This window comes from Citrus clementina, unplaced genomic scaffold (genome assembly GCF_000493195.1).
Source record: "Citrus clementina cultivar Clemenules unplaced genomic scaffold, Citrus_clementina_v1.0 scaffold_9, whole genome shotgun sequence".
Taxonomy (NCBI): domain Eukaryota; kingdom Viridiplantae; phylum Streptophyta; class Magnoliopsida; order Sapindales; family Rutaceae; genus Citrus; species Citrus x clementina.
The window spans coordinates 19,337,200-19,360,012 of record NW_006261964.1 but is presented as its reverse complement, the minus strand read 5'-3'; the positions used below and the strand labels follow the sequence as shown (position 1 = coordinate 19,360,012).

The following is a 22,813-nucleotide window of genomic DNA, read 5'->3' as shown; positions in this document are numbered from 1 at the left end:
CAAATAGTGAGAATATAGAACAAGAAATGATAGAAAAATGAGTGGAAGAGCAAAACTTAAAAGTTGGAATAACTTGATAAGAATTTGATAAATTCCAATGAAAAGTCGAGATCCGAAAAATGAACTTAAAACATTCACCTAAATGTTGGAATTCAATCAAAATAGTAGAAATATAGTATCGTGGAACAAAAAGTTGAAGAGGTTAACACAATAGTCGGAACAACTTACAAAGAATTTGATGAATTCCAATGACAAATAGGGATCTTAAAAATGAACTTGAAATATTAACCCAAAATATTAGAATTTAGTAAAAAACAGTAGGAATATATAGCCAAAATGTGATGATAATAGTTGAAGAACTTAACCAAAAAATTGTAAGTATCTACCAATAATATGATAAATTCCAACAGTAAATGATATGAAAAATAAACTTGAAACATCTACATAAAATATTGAAATTCAATTAAAAAAGTAAGAATATAGAACCAATATATGGTAGGAAAATGAGTGGAAGTGCTTAACACATAAATTGAAACAACTTGACAAGAATTTAATAAATTATAATGAAAAGTAGAGAACTAAAAAATAACTTGAAACATGTACTCAAATATTGGAATTCAATAAAAAAAAAGTATGAATATAGGACCAAAATTTGGTGAGAAATTAAGTTGAAAACGTTGACCCAAAAGTTGGAACAATTGACAAAGAATTTGATAAATTTTAATGGAAAGCAAGGGTTTGAAAACATAACTTGATATATTTACCCAATGTTGGAATTTAATAAAAAGAGTATGATTATAGAACCAATAAATGGTGGAAAGGGAGTGCAAAAGCATAACCAAGAAGTTGGAATGACTTAACAAGAGTTTGATAAATTCCAATGAAAAATAGATATCTTAAAAATAAACTTGAAATATTCACCCAGATGTTGGAATTCAATAAAAAAAGTAGAAATATTGAACCAAAATTCGATGGGAATAAAAGTTGAAGAGGTTAACTCGAAGGTTGGAACAACTTACAAAGAATTTGATAAATTTTAACAGAAAGTAGGGATCTAAAAACTGAACTGGGTATATTTACCTAAAATGTTGGAATTCAATGAAAAGAATAGAAATATAGTACCAAAAAGTTGTGGGAATAACAAGTAAACAGTTTAACCCAAAAGTTGTAAGTACTTACCAATAACTTGATAAACTTCAACAATAAATAGGGATTTAAAAAATGAACTTGAAACATCTATGGCAAATATTGGAATTCAATGAAAAGAGTAGGAATATAAAATCAAAAAGCAGTGGAAAAAAGAGTTGAAAAGGTTAACCTAAAACTTGGAATGAGTTACTAAGAATATGATAAATCCAACAACAAGTAGGGATCAAGAAATAAACTTGAAACATTTGGAAAAAATATTGAAATTACGTAAAAATAGTAGAAATATAGAACCAAAAAATGGTGGAAACAAGAGTTGAAGAGCATGACCTAAAAGTTTGAAGAACTTAACAAGAATCTGATAAAGTTTAACAACCAATCAAGATCTAAAAAATGAACCTGAAATATCCAAACAAAATGTTAGAATTCAATGAAAAGAGTGGAAATATAGAACCAAAAAGTGGTGGAAATAAAAGTGGAAGAAATTAACCTAAAAGTTAAAATAACTTAACAATAATTTGATAAATTTAAATGTGAAGTGGGGATCCAAAAAGTAAATTTGATACATTTACCTAAAATATTGGAATTTAATAAAAAGAGCAGGAATATTGAACCAAAAAGTAGTGGAAAAATAAATTGGAACAACTTAGTAATAACTAGATAAAGTCAAACAGAATATAGAGATTAAAAAATAAACTTGAAATATTAACCTAAAAAATAGAAATTTAATGAAAGAACTGGAAATATAGAACTAATAACTAATGGAAAAATGAATTGAAACAACTTACCAAAAATTTGATAAATTGCAACGGAAAGTAGGGATCTAGAAATTGAACTTGAAATATTTAAACAAAATTTTAGAATTCAATAAAAATATTAGGAATATAGAACTAAAAAATGGTGGGAACAAGAGTTGAAGAAGTTAACCCAAAAATTGAAATAATTTACCAAGAATTTAATAAATTCAAATGAGAAGTAAAGATCTAAAAACTAAACTTGATATATTTATCCAAAATGCTGGAATTCATTAAAATTAATAGGAATATAGAACCAAAAAGTGGTAGAAAAATAAATCGGAACAATTCACTAATAACTAGATAAAGTTTAACACATTATAGAGATATTAAAATAAACTTGAAATATTCATTTAAAAAGTTGGAAGTTAATGAAAAGAGTGGATATATAGAACCAAAAACTAGTGAGAAAATGAGTTGGAACAACGTACCAAAATTTAGATAAAGCGCCACGAAAAATAGGAATTGAAAAGTAAACTTGAAATGTACATTATAAATATTGAAATATGACAAAATAAGTAAGAATATAACTATTTTGTGGTATATTTATATATTTTTTTATATTTTTTGTACTATTTTTAAATTTAAAATTATTACAATGTTTTTCCTCATTTAATTACAATTTTATCTTTTTTTTCATAATTTTTCATAATTTTTTCACATTAAAAACAAATAAAAAATGTAATTTCATTATATTACCCGGTTAAAAACCGGTTGTACCGGTTGCATGCATGCGCTGTATCAGATACAGCGCTGCATGGTAGGTTGACTCTTCAGTTAGATTTATCTTTGAACTGTCAGAATTGAGATTTAAGTTAGAAAAAGTGTCAAATTAAAAAATCATTTCAAATGTTCGGTTATTGTGTTGTTTTTGTTTGTTGGAATTAAGATTTTGGTAAATATTACAATTATACAAATTATCCACAAACGAGAGGAGATAAAGAATATAAAACTAAAGAGACTCCATTTAACAACGCCACTTGCGAACAAATGAAGTCTTGCCATGAAATAAGAATTAGTAGCCAAAAGAAAGATGATCAAGACTCTACATCCTGTTCCACATACATAATTGCAAGCTACCATTAACGAGAAATAATTTTTATGTGTGTGTATACTCTATATACTATGAACTGAATGCATGGACGGAACAAACTCGAAAGAAAAATGTTCAATCAAAACAGAGGGCTGCTTGACTGCAAATTTGAAATTATATCCAAGAAGAACGTATGCAGAAAAAAAATAAAACGTATGGCCAAGTCAAAAAGTGCCTGCTTAGATGAAAGATATTTCAAATTTTCTGTCGATAATGATTTAAATGGTGAGCTCTTCCCATAGTAACGATGTTCAAGTGAAACCACAGCTGCTACAAACTTCTTTGCCAGAACCTGCCCAATGATACATGTGTCCAAATATTCCTCAAATTATTCTAGCCACTCAACAATAACCATGAATGTTCTTTTTTTTTTAAAATTATATTAGTTAAGGATACAATTAAAACTTACACCAAGATAATCATTTGGTATGCCATCGCAAGTATATTCACCACAAATCCTCAAAAAAATAGGTCCATCCGGAGATCGAAAGTGGTCAAGTAATTCATAATATCCAGTAATTCAGCATATTCAGAGATACATACATAGAAAAAAAAATGGGGAAGAAAAGAGAAAAATGGAATTTAGGAAATACGAATAACTTTAGAGGAATAGGGAGAGAGAGGGGCCGGTTACATAAGGTGAGAAATGATCGAGAGAATGTCTTTGCTAGTGCAAAGCCGAGAAAAAAAACTACTAGTGCAAAGCCTTCCCCTTCGTTAAAGAACTTTAGCCGAGAAAAAAAAAATTACTAGTGCAAAGCCTTCCCTTTTTGTACGAAGCAAAGGCAATCAAGAACTTTAGCCGAGAACTTTAGCCGTGAGGGATCTGGAAGCGTGAGGCACGCCGGAAGCTGTGAGGGAGCTTCTGGAATTGTGAGGCACGCCGGAAGGAAGCCGTGAGGGATCTGGAAGCGTGAGGCACGTCGGAATCCGTGACGGAGCTTCTGGAAGCGTGAGGGAGAGAAGCTGGTGAGGGAGAGAGGAAGAGTGAGGGCTAGAGATAAAATGCCAAAATTTTCCTCCTCTGCACGAAGTGATAAAAGCAGTCTTTCTTTATTATTTTTTATTCATTCTTTAGCGAGAGGAACGAGAAGCGAAACGACAGGAGAGAATGCCGTTTCTCTCGTCATTCTCTCATTCCTCTCGCTACCTAGCAGCACTCTATAATTTAGTCACACGCGCATTCATTTACATTCGTTGTTTGTCCGATTTTGTAGATTTGAATCTACCCTTTATAACCGACGGTTACATTGTAATGAATGTAGCCATGTTTGCTATTAATGCACATAGACGTGATCATGGATACCATTCATTTTTGTCGGGATAACTTGAATCCTTGTTTCAATTTCCCTCCAAAATGAACATCGCCGTCTTTTTAGCTTTATGCATAAATTAATTGGCTCGCATGTCGATTGAATTCTCTTTGGCTTTCTCCTTCTAGTATTCATGGTTTTGGAGTGAAAGATAAAATTAAAGGACAACTGACTTATTTTTAGTCATTTAAATGTTTTGAATATATTGGACTTTATTGTTATTGTTGTATCCTTAACAAATGGCGATCTTATAATATTTTATGAATTATCTTATGTAACAATTTTATTTATTCATATATTACTTGTAGGCTACCTTTTCAAGATCGTATTTACATGTTTATTTAAAAGTAAGCATACCATGTTCATACAAATAATAGATTAATAAGTGTCTTTTATGAATTATCTTATGTAACAATTTTATTTATTCATATATTACTTTTAGGCTACATTTTCGAGATCGTATTTATATGTTTATTTAAAAGTAAGCATACCATGTTTATACAAATAATAGATACAAAATAAGTGTCCTTTATAAATAAGCAAAAGCTTTATTTAGCAAAGTAAGTTAAACAAAAAATAAAGACAAGGTATACAAAAATAAATAAAATTGGAATAGAGTTTTATACGGTTTAACTCTAGGCAAGCTGTTGTAATAAAACAAAAGATATTTTAAATTTATGACTCTTGTAATCACTATATTATGAAATAATATTTCAATAATAAAATTTATTAAAAAATATATTTTATTTTTAGACCCACAACACTCTTAACCACACAATTTATTAAATATTTAATTATTTTTTCATTTGACAACTTATTTTTACCAATAAAAAAGAAATAATTTATTTCATCATACACATAATATTAATGTAATTCTATGTCCTGCAAGAGAATATAAAAAATTAAAAGAATAGTAATCAAAGTGAACTGCTTAAGATTTTAGTTGTCTCATCTATTTTGTTGATGACAATGAGTTTTCACGTTTTCAGTTGATGTCATCAATATCTAGTAGGATCTAGGTACGAAAGTAACTCTTTAACCCTTGCTCCATCTCTCCTCCTAGTAAGGGTGTTCAAAATCCAATCCGATTCGCTCAATCCGTCTAATCTGTAGAAATCCGATCTGTGAAAATTCGATCCATGAATTGATGGATTAGATTGGATTAAAAATTTGAAAATCCATGGTCGATGAATTAGATATGAATTTACTTTTGTGAATTTGCAAAAATCCGCGAATCCGCAAAAAAATAAAAATATTTATTTAATAAAAAAATTAAACTTGTAAATATGACATTATACTTACTAATAAATAAATAAGTTAAAATATAGTTACATTAACACCATATTATGTCTTATCCGATAATAATATAAATAAAAATAATTAAATAAAAAAGCTTCCCAAGCAGTTAATTTTCATGTATTGATATAAACAAATGAGATTTTTTTTTTGGTGTGTTATATTTTGAAATTTTAAATGTATTTTATAGATTTATTTAAACAATTAATTTATTTAAATCTGATTTAATTTTGAATTTGATCGGTAGTAAAATTTTTTTATATTAATTTTTTATTTAGCTAGTTCATGGATAGGACATGATTAAAAATTTTTAACTCGCAAATCAATCTGCAAAATAGTAGATTGGACATGGATTGGGTCAAATGCACATCCGATCCGCAGACGTATGGATTAGATTTGGATTAAATTTTACCAATCCGTAAATTGAATTGGATTAAAAATTTATAATTCATAAATTATGAATCAAATATAAATTGATGTCCAATCCATAAAATTCAATCCCCGAACAACCCTACCTCTTAGTCAAAGTTGGATGCCTTTATTGAGGAAGTAGCATGCAGCTACTCACTTCTAGAATCTTTAGCTTATTGAGGAACTATTGGACTTGTCGGGTGCAGTTGGAGGCCCATAAGCTACCATCCAAAATGGGATATGAACATCAAACTAGCAATTTGTGCTTGAACTAAACAATTCACGGTCAAATCAAAAGATTCATCTCATGGCTTCCCATTTCATGTTCAAGTGACACGCTCTGACTACATATTCCGAGTAATAATATTTGATTTTTCAGATTATCCCATCAACTCTCACTTATTAATTTATGTTATTATTTTTAAGAATCATTTTTATTAAATAAAAATTATTCTTTTATTTTATTCTCTCTCTACCCCCACTCCTCTCTCTTTAACTTTTGGTAAAAATTATCACCTAAAATTTTAAGAATATTTATGTTGTATAAATATATTATTTTCCTTTTTCAGACACTTTCCCGTTTCTTGAGAAAGCTATTAGGGAAACAAATCAATTATTTCTATTTTAATCACCTAGTTTCCATTTAATTGATGTAAGGCATTTAAGCCAATTAGGATCCTGATTTGATTTAGATTCTTTCCTATTTACTTAGATTAGGATTCTGATTTGGTTTAGATTCTTTCTTATTTACTTAGATTAGGATTCTAATTTGGTTTAGATTCTTTCCTATTAGGGAAGATTCAGATTCAGATTTGATTTTTGGTTAGGATTTATTTCCAAAAATTCTTGTAACCAACCCTATATAATGTACTCGAATCCAATAAACAGGGGAGAAGTTTTTTGATGCAATTGGTGAGAGAGTTAATTCTCTTTTGTTCTTTACAAACTCTTTGGACTTATCAGATTTCTATGGCGTTCAAATTCTCGACTTATCAATTAGACCATCCATAATTGATTGTGGCGTCTTCACATACTAGGGTTCGTGCTGTCAATAAGCATTGGGTCGAGGTTCCATTCCATTCTTGGTTTAGATTCGATCTTGGGAACTAAATTGATTAGGGTCGCGTTAGTTCTTGACGGGGTTCGTATCATTTGGTATCAGAGCCTAAGCACCAAGGTCAGATCCATCTATCTTTATTGTTTTTCATTCTTGTTTGAATTTTTCATCCTTGTTCTAGTAGGTATAAAAAAAAAAAATTGTGAATAGTACCCCCATGAACAGTATTTGTGTGAACAATGCCGCGTGAACAATTCTGCGTGAACAATATTTTTAGGGTTTCTTTTTTAAAATATATTTTGCATCCTTGTGACTTAATTCTCCTTAAATCCACAAATTTTACCTATTCCTTTTCCCAAAAAAAAAAAAAAGATAGAGAGAATCCCCAACCCCCTCTTAAAATCTTTCATTTTTTCCATTATTTGTATCTTGGAAGTCTAAAACGGGTTTTACCCCATAGGTGAAAATTTTGCCCAAAATCAAAACTTGACTTTACGTACACATTGCCTTCTTACTCTTGAAATTTTAGTCTCAGTGTAATATTTGTGAATTGCTGTTGAAATCTTGATATTGGTTTGATTAGTTTGATAAGAACCGAGTGAGAATTACTAAGAGTGGAAAAAGGCAAGAGAGAGTGAGCGTATTAGAGAGTAAAAGCCAATTAATTTGAGTGAAACACGAGTGGAATTGAACCAGTCATTTTCTTGAGTGAAACACATAAAGGAGTGAGGTGAGGTCATTTTCAGTCCTTTCCACATTATTTCTAACTTTCTTTTGCAGATGTTAGCTATGTCTCACAACATAGAACGAAACACAAATGACGAGGATCAATCCGCAACTACTCAGAATTTACAAATTCAAGCATTGATGGGAGAAATGAGGAGGATGATGAGGGCTGAATTAGAGCTCATACAAGAGTGTTTGGATCAAGTGGAGAACACACGTGCAGGGCATCCACAACCCGTTCCCCAAGCACGTAGGAGAGGAAGAGCACCAACTAGAAGAGATATGGATGACTATTATAGGGATGTGTATGATGAAGGGGAGGACTAAGTGGGTAGCTATAGGAGAGATGGACAAGGTATGAGAGCTAGGAATAGAGATGATGAATTAAGTGGCATAATGATGAAGATTCCATCTTTTCAAGGAAAATTCGACCTAGAAGCATACCTTGAATGAGAGAAGAAAATAGAGTTCATATTTGACTGCCACAATTATTCAGAGGCAAAAAAGGTAAAATTGACTGTGATTGAGTTTTTCGACTATGCTATTACCTGGGGGGATCAGCTTGTTATAAGTAGGAAGAGAAATAGGAAATGACCAGTTGAGACATGGGATGAAATGAAATCATTGATGAGAAGGCGTTTTGTACCAAAAATTATAACGTCTTACACAGGGTAACTAAAGCGTGGAGGATTATTATAAAGAAATGGAGATTGCCATGATTAGAGCAAATGTGGAGGAGGATATAGAAGCTATCATGGCACAATTCTTAAATGGTCTTAATTGGAAGATTGCGGATAAGGTTGAGTTGCAACATTATGTGGAGATTGAGGAGATGGTCCACAAATCCATCAAGATTGAGCAGCAACTCAAGAGGAGGGGTAACAGCCGTGCAACCCTAAGCTCGAGTTCCATTCTTTGGAAGCCGAGCTATGTGAAATGAGACGAAAGGTCACAAGCATCTACTACACTTAAGCGAAGATTCGAGCCCTTCAAGCATAATTCAGCAGGTAACACCATAACTCCTACTATTAGGAATCATGACATTAATGCTGCGTTTACTTTTTGGATTGGAGTGGGAATCCTGAGGAGTGGGAATCCTTGGATTAGGAATGTGGAGTGGGAGTGGGAGTAGGGTGTTTACTTAGACTAAATGAAAGTATGAATTGTCAATCAGAATCCCAATTATTTGTTTACTTTGTCTTGGATTGGGAGTAAATTGTTTTAAATTACAATTTTATCCTTATGTACAGAATTATAATTTGTAATTAAAAAATTAATAAAAAATATATTTGGAAAATAAAATAAATATTTTATTATATTTATAAATTAATAATAATTACTAATATTCTTAATTATGTAAATCATAATTTTTTATTAATTTTAATTTAAATTATGTGAATAAAAATTATTAATAATAGCAACACAAATGAAATATTATTATTGATAATATAGTACAAAATTAATATTTTTTTAGAATAAAATATTTATTATTATTAATTAAATAAATAATTAATATTTATTAAAATTAATGTTTAATATTATTAATTTAAATATAATATTTATTTATTTTTATTTTATTAAATTTAATAAAATAAATATGATATAATTATTATTTTTAATAAATATGATATTATTTATTTTATTAAATATTATTTATTTATTTTAATTTTAATTATAAGGATAAAATGGGAAGAGGTGGGAGTGGGAATCCCCATGGGAGTGGGAATCCCACTCCCCACTCCAAAATTGAGTGGGACCCACGGATTCCCACTCCCACTCCCCCCTTTTTTAAGGTAAGTAAACACTGGAGTGGGAGGAATCCACACTCCACACTCCTACTCCAGCAAGTAAACACTACCTAAGTGTTTTAAATGTCATGGCAGGGGGCATATCGCAAGTGAATGTGTGAATAAAAGAGTTATGGTGTTGCGGGACAATGGTGAGATTGTAACTGAAGATGAAACGAAGAAAATGAGATGCCACCATTAGAGGATCTCGAAGATGAAGAGTATATAGCCCTTGGGGAATTAACTTGTGAGGAGAGCTTTGGGTGTGCAAGTGAAAGAAGACGAAGTAGTGCAACGGGAAAATATTTTCCATACTAGGTGCTATGTTTAAGACAAAGTATGTAGTATGATTATTGATGGAGGAAATTGTACTAATGTTGCTAGTATTATCTTGGTAGAGAAGTTAGGGCATCCTACACTTAAACACCCACGGCCATACAAACTACAATGGTTAAATGATAGTGGTGAGGTGAAAGTAAACAAGCAAGTACTAGTGACTTTTCGGATTGGCAAATATGAAGATAAGGTGCTTTGTGATGTAGTACCAATGCAAGCTGGACACTTGTTACTTGAGCGGCCTTGGCAATTCGATAGACGTGTGAAGCATGATGGCTTCACCAACAAATATTCATTTGTATTTAATCAATGCAATATCACTCTTGTTCCATTGACACCAAAGCAGGTTTATAGAGACCAAGTGAGCCTACAGAGAGAGAGTGAGCAAAAGAAAAAGAGAGAAAAAAAGAGTGAAAGTCAAAAAGAGGCTGAGGAAAATGTGAGAGACAAACCAAAGAAAAATACAGATAAAAAAAATGTTGTTTTCACATCAGCCGATGATTGTACTTTTGTACAAAGAGGCATTTTTGAACACTAACGAATTTGACCCTACTTTGCCTAGTTCTATTATTTCTCTTTTGCAGGAGTATGAGGATGTCTTTCCTGAGGAAGCACCACATGGTTTACCTCCAATCCGATGGATTGAGCATCAGATTGATTTTGTGCCTAATGCAGTTATTCTAAATAGATCAGCCTATTGTAGTAATTCGGAGGAGACCAAGAAACTTCCAAGGCAGGTTAATGAATTGATAGAAAAAGGGTACGTGAGAGAAAGCATGAGTCCATGTGCAGTTCCCGTTTTATTAGTTCCTAAGAAGGATGGGGTGTGGAAGATGTGTGTTGACTATCAAGCCATCAACAATATAATGGTTGTTGGGAAAAGGTACGTGCAATTCAAAAATGGCCAAGTCCCACAAGTGTAAGTAATGTGAGAAGCTTTCATGGGCTTGCTAGTTTCTATCGACAATTTGTGAAAGACTTTAACACATTAGCCACACCGCTTACTAAAGTAATAAAAAAAGATGTTGGATTCAAGTGGGGAGAAGCGCAAGAAAAGGCATTTCAAATAATCAAGCACAAGCTGACCAATGCTCCTTTATTGTCTTTGCCTAACTTTAATAAAACATTTGAAATTGAATGCGATACCTTCGGTATTGGTATTGGCTCAATCCTAATGCAGGAGGACGACCAATTGCTTACTTTAGTGAAAAGTTGAGTGGGGCAACCTTAAACTACCCTACTTACGATAAGGAGTTGTATGCGTTAGTTCAAGCGTTAGAAATGTGGCAGCACTACCTATGGCCTAAAGAGTTTGTGATTCACATTGATCATGAATCCTTGAAACACCTTAAAGGCCAGCACAAGCTGAACAAGAGACATGCTCGATGGGTAGAATTCATTGAGACATTTTCATATGTCATTCGTTGCAAGATAAGCAAAACATTGTTGCAGATGCGCTTTCCCGCAGGTATGTCTATTACTCAACACTTAATGATAAACTACTTAGTTTTGAATATATTAAGGAATTATATGCTGATGACCATGATTTTAGTGTTGAATACCAAGCTTGTGAAAAGACCGCAGTCGGTAAATACTTTAGGCATGATGACTATTTATTTTGGGAGAATAAACTATGTGCGCTTAACTATTCTTTGAGAGATTTGTTAGTGAGAGAATCCCATGGAGGAGGGTTAATGGGGCATTTTGGAGTTATAAAGACTCTAGCAGTTTTACAGGAACACTTCTATTGGCCACATATGAAACGAGATGTTGAAAGACTTTGTGATAAATGTGTCACTTGTAGGCAAGCCAAATCGAAAGTGCAACCTTATGGCTTATACACCCCTTTGCCAATACCTAGTGCACCTTAGACTGATGTTTCGATGGATTTTGTGATAGCTTTACCTAGGTCTAAAAAAGAGAAAGACTCAATTTTTGTGGTTGTAGATAGATTTCAAAGATGGCACATTTTATTCCATACCACAAAACGGATGATGCTTCTAATATTGTTGACCTATTCTTTAGGGAGATTGTGAGGTTGCATGGTATGCCCAGAACAATTGTTTCTGATAGGGATGCTAAGTTTTTAAGTTACTTTCGGAAAACCTTATGGGGTAAGTTAGGAATTAAGTTGTTGTTTTCAATTACTTGTCACCCTCAAACTGATGGTCAAACATAAGTTGTGAATAAAACTTTATCTACTCTATTGCGAGCTATCATTAAAAAGAACATCAAAACTTGGGAAGATTGTTTACCACATGTTGAGTTTGCTTATAATCGTTCCATTCATTCTGCTACTAAGTATTACCAACTGGGGTGTACGAGAGTGACGTGGTCAGGTAAACCAGACACTTTGTATCTCTTTTTTATCTAAGAACCTAGACAATCCCGCTAGACATAGACTCTCTTGGTCACTTAGTCTAAAAGATAGGACTCCGTCTCTTTTTCTCAGATCAAAGAAAGAGCATGGTTATTTGCATTCTGTTGCACATGATCCTTACTAAGGCAAGTGCAGAGTATACTTGCAAAAGATAGATATTGAACAAGGGTAAGAGTTCTGGGTCTAAAGGAGTTTTGAATTAAGAATATAAAATTGAGTTTTTAGTTATCCGTAGAGGAGAACATATTCGAAAAGTTTTTCTTAAAACCTCTTCTATTTTATTTATTCAAACGATCTCCTTATATAGACATAAGGAGTGATAGATACAAAGGCTGGAATATGACAAATCCAACTGTTATAGCTTTATAAAAGCTAGACTTAGTGGCCAACAAAGCTAAAATACACACTTATTACAAAGCGACAAACAACTTTAAAAAGTTAAAGCAAAAGCTAAAGCAAAAGCCAAAACACTCATTAAAGACACTCATTATTACAAGACGACAAATATCTTAAAAAGAGATTAAGGCATCTTTAGATGATGATTCTGTCTCGTCAGGATCACGATTAGGGTCCTTGTCTTTTTTGAAGAGTTTTTCTGGATGAGAACACCCTGTAACACACGACCAAGGGCAATATTGACCTTTTGGTGATGGAGGAGTTGGCTGAGGAAAGTGTTCAGGTTGAGAGGAAAATGGCGGATATGGAGAAGAGGATGAGCCAGGGAATTCATATGGTGATGGTGAAGGTACCGGGGTAAAATCTTCATAAGGATCTTGTGAATCCTGGAATAAAAAGTCAGTGTAATCCGGTTTTTCTTCTTTTATGATGATTCCTCGGTTAGGAGGTTGAGATTGTAAGGATGATGTGGGGATCATGAACATTTCATGTTTTGGTCCAAGAAATGTGTGAAGGATATCTGGTTGGTCTGGAGGAATGTGGTTGAGTTCCATGAGGAAAATTTTCAAGAAAGTTTTGATATGGAAATCTTGTTCAAGACAAGCAATGTGAGGAACAATGATCCATTCATAACTCTGATTATGTGTCAAAAAATCTTTGGTATGAGGATGCTGAAAGTATGGATGGTGGATAATAAAAATAGTAGTGAACTATTTTCCTTCTTGGTTTGGAAGTTCTAGAAGACGATGTGTGTCAGTAATCTGTTGTAGCTTTTGGTGCCACCATGGTAATGGCGAAAACCATTCAAACAGAGTCCAGGTGAGAGAGGTGGAAAACTCTGGATCATTGAGCTTAGTGAGAAGGGGTAAGACTGGGAAAACCATTTTCATGGCATACTGAACAGTAAGGCACCATGTATACCAAAGTTCATCTTCGGTAATATCTCTGTGAGGTGTGATTACTAATCCTGTAAGGAAAAGATGATCAGGATGAAAACTAGGGAAAAACATAGGTTCTTTACTCATCATGTAGATGTTCATAAAAAACCTAAAGAGGAATTTTCTGGCGAAGTCTTGGATCTAGTGAGGTGATTGAAAAGTCATGTTGAGTGGGAAAGACTTCTGAGTGAGGGCTGTTTTAAGGAGTGAACTAGCCATGGCAATAATCAGGAAGGAAATCTGAGAGGTGATACAGAAGAACTGAGGAGGTTTTGGTTTTGGAGGTCTGGGATGAGGTTATGATCTCCTTTTATATGCTGGACATGGTAGTCATATCTTGAGAACCATTCTTTAAGCCGAAGTAAGGTTTTCTCTAGAACAACCTTCTGCTTAAAGATCAAGATATTGGGAAAAACTGAATTATCCAATCGGATCAAGAATCTATAGCCAATCAAATGGAATTCAAATTTCTTGAAACCATTTTTCACGGCTAAGATTTCTTTATAGACTGTGTGATAATGCTTTTGTGCATCAGGAAATTGTCCACTTGCGTAGGCAATAAAGTGCTCTTTTCCATTGCAGTTTTCAAGGAGGATGGCCCCCCATGATTCATCACTTGCATTTGTCTGTAGAATCCTTTTACCGTTTGTGATAAGCTTTAAAGGTGGCGGATTCTGGGGAATCTCCTTTAATGGCTTTACAGCATTTGTGTGGGTGTCTGACCAAGATGGTGGATTCTTTTTGAGAAGTGCAGACAACTTGCTTGTATGGTGGGTGACATGTGGCAGGAAATCACAGATGTAATTGACAATTCTAAGGAATTGTTGGACTTGCTTTTTGGTAAAGTTACTTTCGGGAAAGTGGAGTAACTCTTGTGCAATATGGGGTCTAGGCTGGTAATGTCCGTCTTGAATTTTCATGCCAAGAAAGTCAACAGAGGTTGTCGCAATCGTTCTTTTCTTGTCAGAGATCATGATTCCATATTCTTGAATTATCTGAAAAAACTATTGGAGTAGTTTGTGATGTTCATCATGAGTTCCTGAAAAAAGAAGCAAATCATCAATGTAAACAAGGGTATGGTGCAGAATGGGTTGAAAGAGGGTGGTCATGGCCTTTTGAAAAATAGAAGGGGCAGTTTTGAGGCCAAAAGGAAGGATGGTCCATTGATAATGGGCATTTGGGATACAAAAAGCAGTTTTGTATCTTTCACAGGGATGAATGCCAAGTTGCCAAAATCTAGATTTTAAATCGAATTTTGAAAAGATGTGAGCATTTTTTAGGTGAATGAAGAGGGTGTGTCTGTTGGGTAAAGGGAACTTTTGGTCTTGGAGAAAGTTGTTGAGTGGTTGATAGTCAATGACTAGTCATTTTTTCCCACAAAGGATTTTAGACCTTTTTTCAACATAAAAGGCTTGGCAAGCCCATTGAGAATTTGTGGGCTCAATGAGACATTGTTTGAGCAACTGGGCACATTCTTGTTGGGCCAAGATAAGGTCTTGAGGAGTCATTCCGGTGTGTGTGGCTTTGGTTGGGTTGCTGTCTTCATTTAACTTAAAAGGTAAGGATATGAAGAAATTCAGGTTTTTCCATAAAGGTTCTGGATAGGTAAAAAGGCTATGATTTTCTGAACAAAATTTGAGGATTTAGTCGGTAATAGCCTGGTATGAAGGTGGTGGATTGGATAAGGAAATTTTAAGAATACTGGTAAAGGGCTTAACCATGGACTTGTAACGAAGACCAGAGGGGGTGATATGGACATTTTTTGCCGGATGTAGGATGTTAAAACCTACAAGAAGATCTTTGTTTGGTAATGAAGAACCAATTAGCTTTAACCAGACAACACAATTAAGAAATAATTGGATTCCTATTGGATGTTTAGTAGCCAATGTAGTTGTAAAGATCTTTCCATCAGCTGCTTTGAAATGTTCTTCCTGCGCTTTCCAACATTCAGAAAGAAGGATAACATGATTAATCATGCTTCTTTGAGAACCAGTATCAAGAAAACCAATGGCGGTGATAGGTTTATGATATTTGGAAGAAATGATTTGAATCTTGACAGAAGGGATTAGAATAGTAGGTTAAAGAATTAGGATGGATAGAGGTTGGACTGTATAGATAGGCTCAAAATCTGAATTGTCCGAGTAACTGGAATTGATTGGCAAGGCAAAGACTGTGTGGTCATTGGGTTCTTCTTGTTCTAAAAACAAGTGTTCAACCTGGTCAGTGGATGGAGAAAACTCTGTTGCGGATTCCAAATGTTGGATGAGCTTAATCACCTTTTGAGGTTTCATAGGGCAGTCTTTTGCAAAGTGGCCTTTCTTTTTACAGATGAAGCATATGCTTTTCTTGTGGCTAGGAACATTCTTGGAATGGGACTGTTTTCTTCTGAAGAATCAGAATTGTTTAGAATACCGTTTGTTTGATGAAGATGAAAACTTGGATTTTCTGAAATGAGACTTCTTTTTAGGTGAACAGTCACACCTTTTTGGATCTTTGCATTTGATAGCCAGATAAGGATTTTTGCAAGCAGATCGGAAATGTTTTTTGTCCTTGATGAGTTCTTGGAAGAATTTCTTTTGTTCACATAACTTATCAAGACATCCCATAGCGATCTAAAATAATTTCTCCAATGATAAAGTATCAATGTTGAGCTTATGCGCTGCTAACTGTCGGTGGATTTCTAATTGTAACTCTTCTGGAAGAGATGTCAAAAAGACATGTCTGAGTGTAGCATCATTAAATCCATTCAGCTTATAATAAAGCAAAGACATCCATTTGTAATGATAATGAAGATCTTTTGTGTTGAGGGAATAACACTTCATATTGAGATAAACATTTCTTGCGCTTCAAAAGTCGCGCTGGGCTCTCTAATAAATTGATCATGAAGGAGTGCCAAAGCTTAGGAGACTTCTGGGATCTGAATGAATTGGAGCTGTCTATATTGGCCTAAACTGTCAAACCAATCTCGAAGAGAACCAGTAAACCGAGTACTAAATTCTTGTAGAACAGTTTGGGTTGTAGCTCTAAAGGCTAGCATTTGGACATCTATCTAGGCAGACAACTCTTGTAACCTTTCTCTCCACTTTGTTATGGGGATATCATCAAAAGAAAACCAGGGACCATTTGAAGGATTGGGGATTTTTGGTTGTGGAGGAATAGAGTGAGAGGATTCGCCAGTTTCATGTGTAGTTTGTGGTTCATCATCACTATCAACAACTTCGGTTGTAGGTTCAGTAATCGCAGTGGGTTCAGCCATGAGAAGTTTGGAAATGTCTGCTAGATTTGAATCAGAAGTGTCTGAAGTGTCTGACTCATTTATATCAACTGACTGGTTGTTGAGGATTTGGAGTCGGAAGAAGAATCTTCAGTAAAAGATGGCAAAAGTGAGGGATGATAAACTTGATGAGCAGAATACTGGTGCATGGGTTGTTTTTCTAAAGAAACTGGAGGTTGAATTGATGGTGAAGCAGTCACCGGCAAAGAGGGTGGTGATAGAGATGGTGATGGTTTAAATATGGATGTTTGAGGTATATATTTCAGAAGTGGTTTGGGTGTCTTCTTTGGCTTTGATGGGGGTTTTGAAGGGAAAAGGGTATGAGTCATTCTAAAAAGTTTAGACGGATCATATGTTCTAGAAGAAACTGGTGGAAGGAAAGGGTGATAGGTAGGATTTATGACAGGAAGTAGAGCATAATTGGTAAAAAGAGTAGGTTGAACTTTTTCGGAATCAATTTTGGCAATTTCAGCTTTCAGGGCTCTGATCTCAGCTTCTTTTGATCAAAATCAGGACTGTAAATTCTTTGAACGATCATGGTTCGAAGTTCAGAGTCAAGTTGATTAACTCTGTTGTGAAGATTCTGGTAGATCTGATTTAACTGATCTGAGATGGTGTCAACCTTTTTCTCAACTTGGTTGGATTTGTGGGTGATGTGGTCGACCTTGTGATGTAAGGTAGTGATTGCTTGGTTTTGTACAACAGCATTTTGAGTTTGCTAGTTCAAGAGTGCTTCAAAAGAACGAGGTTCTTCTGGGTGGCCAGCATGGGTAACTGCGGATGGGATATAAGGTTTAGAAATAAAATTCTTTTGTTGGTCAGTCTGTTTTTCTAGGGGTGGAAACTGGGCTTGGTATTCTGTAGATGTTGAGGGAGAAAACATCATACAAGACTGGAGGAGGGGAGCATATTCATCTGGGGATTTACAAGATGATTGTGTCCTGCAATTAAAGAAAGTACACTCATGTTTTTGGATCCAAGCAAGACCTTTGTGGTAAATGGGCAAAGGTGCTTGAGAATCTGGCGCAGGTGGATCTTCTGGATGAGCAACATGGTATTTGCAAGCTGGATATATGATCTTTTTGGACTTGCGCTTGCGTTTTTGAGGTTCATCATCTTCTTCAACGTCATCCCAACAAGGGCAGCCTGTATCACATTTTCCAGAGGCTAGGACATCCCAAAGGAAATGTCCATTGAGTTTTGCTGGATATATGGGAGAACCTTGAGCATCGAATGCTGAAACAGGTAGATTCTCTTGTTCTGTGTGTACAGAAGTAATCATTGAAGAATAGGTGAAAAATAATCTTGGTGGGTCGGAAGGAGAGTTGGGTGGAGGTTTAAAGGTGAGATGAACAGTTCCATCTGGATTTTTCTGAAATTGACTTTCAGAAGTGTGGATAGGTTCAGAATTTTGATTAAATTGTTCATAGTTGGACAACCATTCTAAAGCCATCAATTTGATTAATTCTTGGCGAGGAATCTGCCTTGGGATTTGAATAATGGTTGGGATTTCGTCTGATTCTGCAATAATCATAAGAGCTTCAAAATTTGCAGTCTGTGGAGTTGGCAAATCTAAAGCATGATTTTTCAGCTTGTAAACAAGCTGATTGTGCAGGGTGGCTATTACTCCACTTTCCCGAAAGTAACTTTACCAAAAAACAAGTCCAACAATTCCTTGGAATTGTCAATTACATCAGTGATTTCTTGCCACATGTCACCCACCATACAAGCAAGTTAATCATGTAATCCCATTTGATTCAACTTGATTACCTGTTTCTGAGCGTATTAACTTAGATAGCAAGAAAAATGCTGAAATTGTTAAACAGATACACGAGAAGACGAAGTTCAACATTGAACGGAGAATTGAGCAATATGCTAAACAAGCCAACAAAGGGCGACATAAGCTAGTCTTTGAACTTGACGATTGGGTATGGTTACACATGCACAAGGAACAATTTTCGGAACAAAGGAAATCTAAGTTATTACCTCAAGGGGATGGCCCATTCCAAGTTTTGGAACAGATCAATGACAATGCATACAAACTGAATTTGCCTAGTGAGTATAATGTAAGTGCTACTTTTAATGTTTCTGATTTGAGTCCTTTTAATGTAGGTGATGATTTGAGGACAAATCCTCTTCAAGAGGAGGGGAATGATGAGATTAAGGATAAAACTATTACAAGCACACGGGATGAGGCATATTTAGATCCTACTCAAGTTTCCGTTGGACCCGTTACAAGAGCGAAAAAATTCAAAGAATCGCTTAATGGATTGATTCAAGCAACTTAGGCTCAATCAAATTCGTGGAGGCCCGTTAAAGGAATCGCACATGATAAATGCATGATTCAGGCTCTTAAAGTTTCCAAATAATCACTTCCATGAAATAGGGAATTGGCTTGCACATTATGGTGGGAAAATATATTATTTTCCTTTTTCAGATACTTTCCCGTTTCTTGAGGAGGCTATTAGGGAAACAAATCAATTATTTCTATTTTAATCGCCTAGTTTCCATTTAATTGATGTAAGTCATTTAAGCCAATTAGGATCCTAATTTGATTTAGATCCTTTCCTATTTACTTATATTAGGATTCTGATTTGGTGTAAATTCTCTTCTATTTACTTAGATTAAGATTCTAATTTGATTTAGATTCTTTCCAATTAGGGAAGATTCAGATTCAGATTTGATTTTTGGTTAGGATTTATTTCTAAAAATTCTTGTAACCAACCCTATATAATGTACTCAAATCCAATAAACAGGGGAGAAGTTTTTGATGAAATTGGTGAGAGAGTTAATTCTCTTTTGTTCTTTACAAACTCTTTGAACTTATTAGATTTCCATGGCGTTCAAACTCTTGACTTATCAATCAGACCATCCATAGCTGATTGTGGCATCTTCACATACCAAGGTTTGTGCTTTCAATAAGCATTGGGTAGATTCGATCTTGGGGACTAAATTGATTAGGGGTCGCGTCAGTTCTTGACGGGGTTCGTATCATATGTGATGTAGTACTTATGCATCCTGGACACATTCTTTTGGGACGACATTGGTAATATGATAGGCGTGTGACTAATGATGATTACTTAAACATATATTTTTTGTAATGAATGAAAAGCCCATCACTCTTGTACCTTTAACACCTACACAAGTGTATGAAGATCAAATGTCAATAAAAAAAGAAAATGAGAGTAAGAAAGAAAGAGAGTTTGAGAGAAAAAAGTAGGAAGGAAGGAAAAATTAGAATATTGTTGAGAGGAAAGAAAAGAGCAAGTAAATTTTTTTTTAAGGGAGAGCAGGGTTAAGAGCGCTTTCTTTTCAAAACAACCTATAATTGTGCTTATGTGCAAGGAGGCTTGTTTATGTACTAATGAACTTAATTCTTCTTTGCTTAATGCTGTTGCGACTTTTTTGTAGGACTTTGATGATGTGTTTCTAAATGAATTCCTAGTGTTTGTCACCTATTAGGGGAATTGAGCATAAAAAAGACTTTATCCATGGAGCTACCATACCTAATAGACCCGCACATAAAAGTAACCTTGAGGAGATAAAGGAGCTTTAAAGGCAGGTATAAGAGCTCTTAAGAAAGGGATATGTAAGGGAGACCATGAGTCTACGTGTCGTACTAGTTTTGTTAATGCCCAAGAAGGATGGAACATGGAGGATGCGCGTTGATTATCGTGTAGTCAATAAAATCACTGTAAAGTATTGACATCCAATTACTAGCCTTGATGAGATGCTTGATGAATTGCATGGTTTGTGTGTTTAGTAAAATTGATCTTAAAAGTGAATATCATCATATTAGGATGAGATAGGGAGATGAGTGGAAAACTACCTTTAAAACAAAATATGGTTTATATGAATGGTTAGTTATGCTATTGAGGCTATCTAATGCACCAAGCACTTTTATGAGATTAATGAACCATGTTTTGCATGCTTTCATTGTTAAATTTGTTGTTTATTTTAATGATATTTTGATCTATAGCAAAAGTTTAGATGAACACATTGAGTATTTGCAAAGTGTGGTACTTATTTTAAGAAAGGAAAAGTTGTACGCTAATTTGAAAAAAGTGTTCTTTTTTTTATAAATTTGATTGTTTTTCTTGGTTATGTTGTGAGTACTAAACGAATTAAGGTTGGCGAAGAGAAGGTAAGGCTATTAAGGAGTGTCTTACACCTAAAAGTGTAAGTGAGGTAAGAAGTTTTCATGGTTTGACTATTTTTATGGAAGATTTGTGAAAGATTTTAGCACCCTTACTGCACCATTAACTGAAATTGTAAAGAAACGTGTGGGATTTAAGTGAGGTAACAAGAAAAGACATTATACCTGATTTTGCTAAAACTTTTGAAATTGAGTGTGAATGCTTCAGGTATAGGTATTAGGGCTGATTTAATGCAAGAAGAGCGTCTTATTGCCTACTTTGGTGAGAAATTGAGTGGAGTAGCCCTAAACTAACCTACCAATGATAAAGAACTTGGCAATGCTATCTTGTACCTAAAGAGTTTGTTATTCACACTGATCATGAGTTCTTAAAGCATTTGAAAGGGCAAGGTAAGTTGCATAAGAGACATGCTAGATGGGTTGAATTTGTTGAGCCATTTCCTTTCGTGATCAAATACAAAAAAGGTAAAGAAAATGTGGTGGTTGATTCATTATCTGAAAGGCATTCACTTATATCTACATTAAATGCAAGGTCGTTCGGATTTGAGTACCTTAAAGAATTATATGTTAATGATCCTGATTTTGCTAATGTGCTTAATGCTTATGAGAAAGTTGCATTTGATAAGTTCTATAGGCATGATTGGTTCTTATTTAGAGAAAATAAATTGTGTGAATTATTTGCGGATAAAGCTCATGGGGGACATTTAAAAGAATAAATATTTTAAATATTTTAAAAGAATAATTTTTTTGGCCACATATGAAATGAGATGCTGAAAGGATATATGAGAAATGTATTATTGGTAAGCAAGCTATGTCTAGAGTTTTATCCCATGGATTGTATAACCCTTTACCCATACCTAATAAACCTTAGGTTGATATTTCTCGGGGCTTTGTTTTGTTTTTACCTAGGTCAAAAAGGGAAAGAATTTTGTTTTTTGTTGTTGTTGATAGGTTTTGAAAAATGGCATTCCATGTCATAAAACTGATGACACAATAAACATAACTAATTTGTCTTTCAAGAAGATAGTAACATTGTATAGAGTACCAAGGAGCATAGTTTCATATTGAGATGCTAAGTTCTTGAGCCACTTTTAGAAAACTTTGTAGGGGTAAGTTAGGTAGTAAGGTTTTGTTTTCTACTTCTCATCCATAAACTGATGGGCAAACTGAGGCTGTAAAATAGAACTTTGTCTATTTTATTGCGTGCCATTATTCGAAAGAACTTGAAAACTTGGAAAGAATATTTGCCATATGTTGAATTTGCTTATAATAGAACTATCCATTCAGTTATTAAATTTTCATCTTTTGTGATAGTATATGGTTTTAATCCATTAACTCCTTTGGATTTATTACTTTTACCTATTAATAAGCGTGCTAGTTTGGATGGTAATTGCATGAGAAAAAAAATGAATTTGTTAAGTAATTGCATGAGAAAGCATGATAACACATAGAAAATGGACTGAACAATATGCTACTCCAGCCTATAAAGGACGTAAGCAAGTGGGTTTTCAGCCTATAGATTAGGTTTGGGTGCATATGAGAAAGGAGAGGTTCCTAGCACAAAGGCATTCCAAGTCGCTTCTAAGGGGAGATAGTCCTTTTTAAGTGGTTACACGGATCAATGATAATGGCTACAAATTGGATATTCCTGGTGAGTAAAATATGAGTGCTACTTTTAACGTTTCTGAACTTTGTCCTTTCAATGATGTA

The 22,813-nt window shown here is 34.1% G+C and overlaps 1 protein-coding gene across 1 annotated transcript; it reads right to left on the bottom strand.

The window, feature by feature from the left end:
* Positions 1-13,900: 13,900 nt before the first annotated feature.
* On the bottom strand, positions 13,901-14,647 carry LOC112099553. Its single transcript, XM_024186965.1, has one exon. It carries the CDS (start codon positions 14,645-14,647, stop codon positions 13,901-13,903), a length of 747 nt encoding a protein of 248 aa, XP_024042733.1.
* Between the last annotated feature and the right edge of the window lie 8,166 nt (positions 14,648-22,813).

Excerpts from the sequence above, each read along its gene's own strand:
- LOC112099553 (XM_024186965.1), bottom strand. The coding sequence starts at position 14,647 with ATGATCTCTGACAAGAAAAGAACGATTGCGACAACCTCTGTTGACTTT.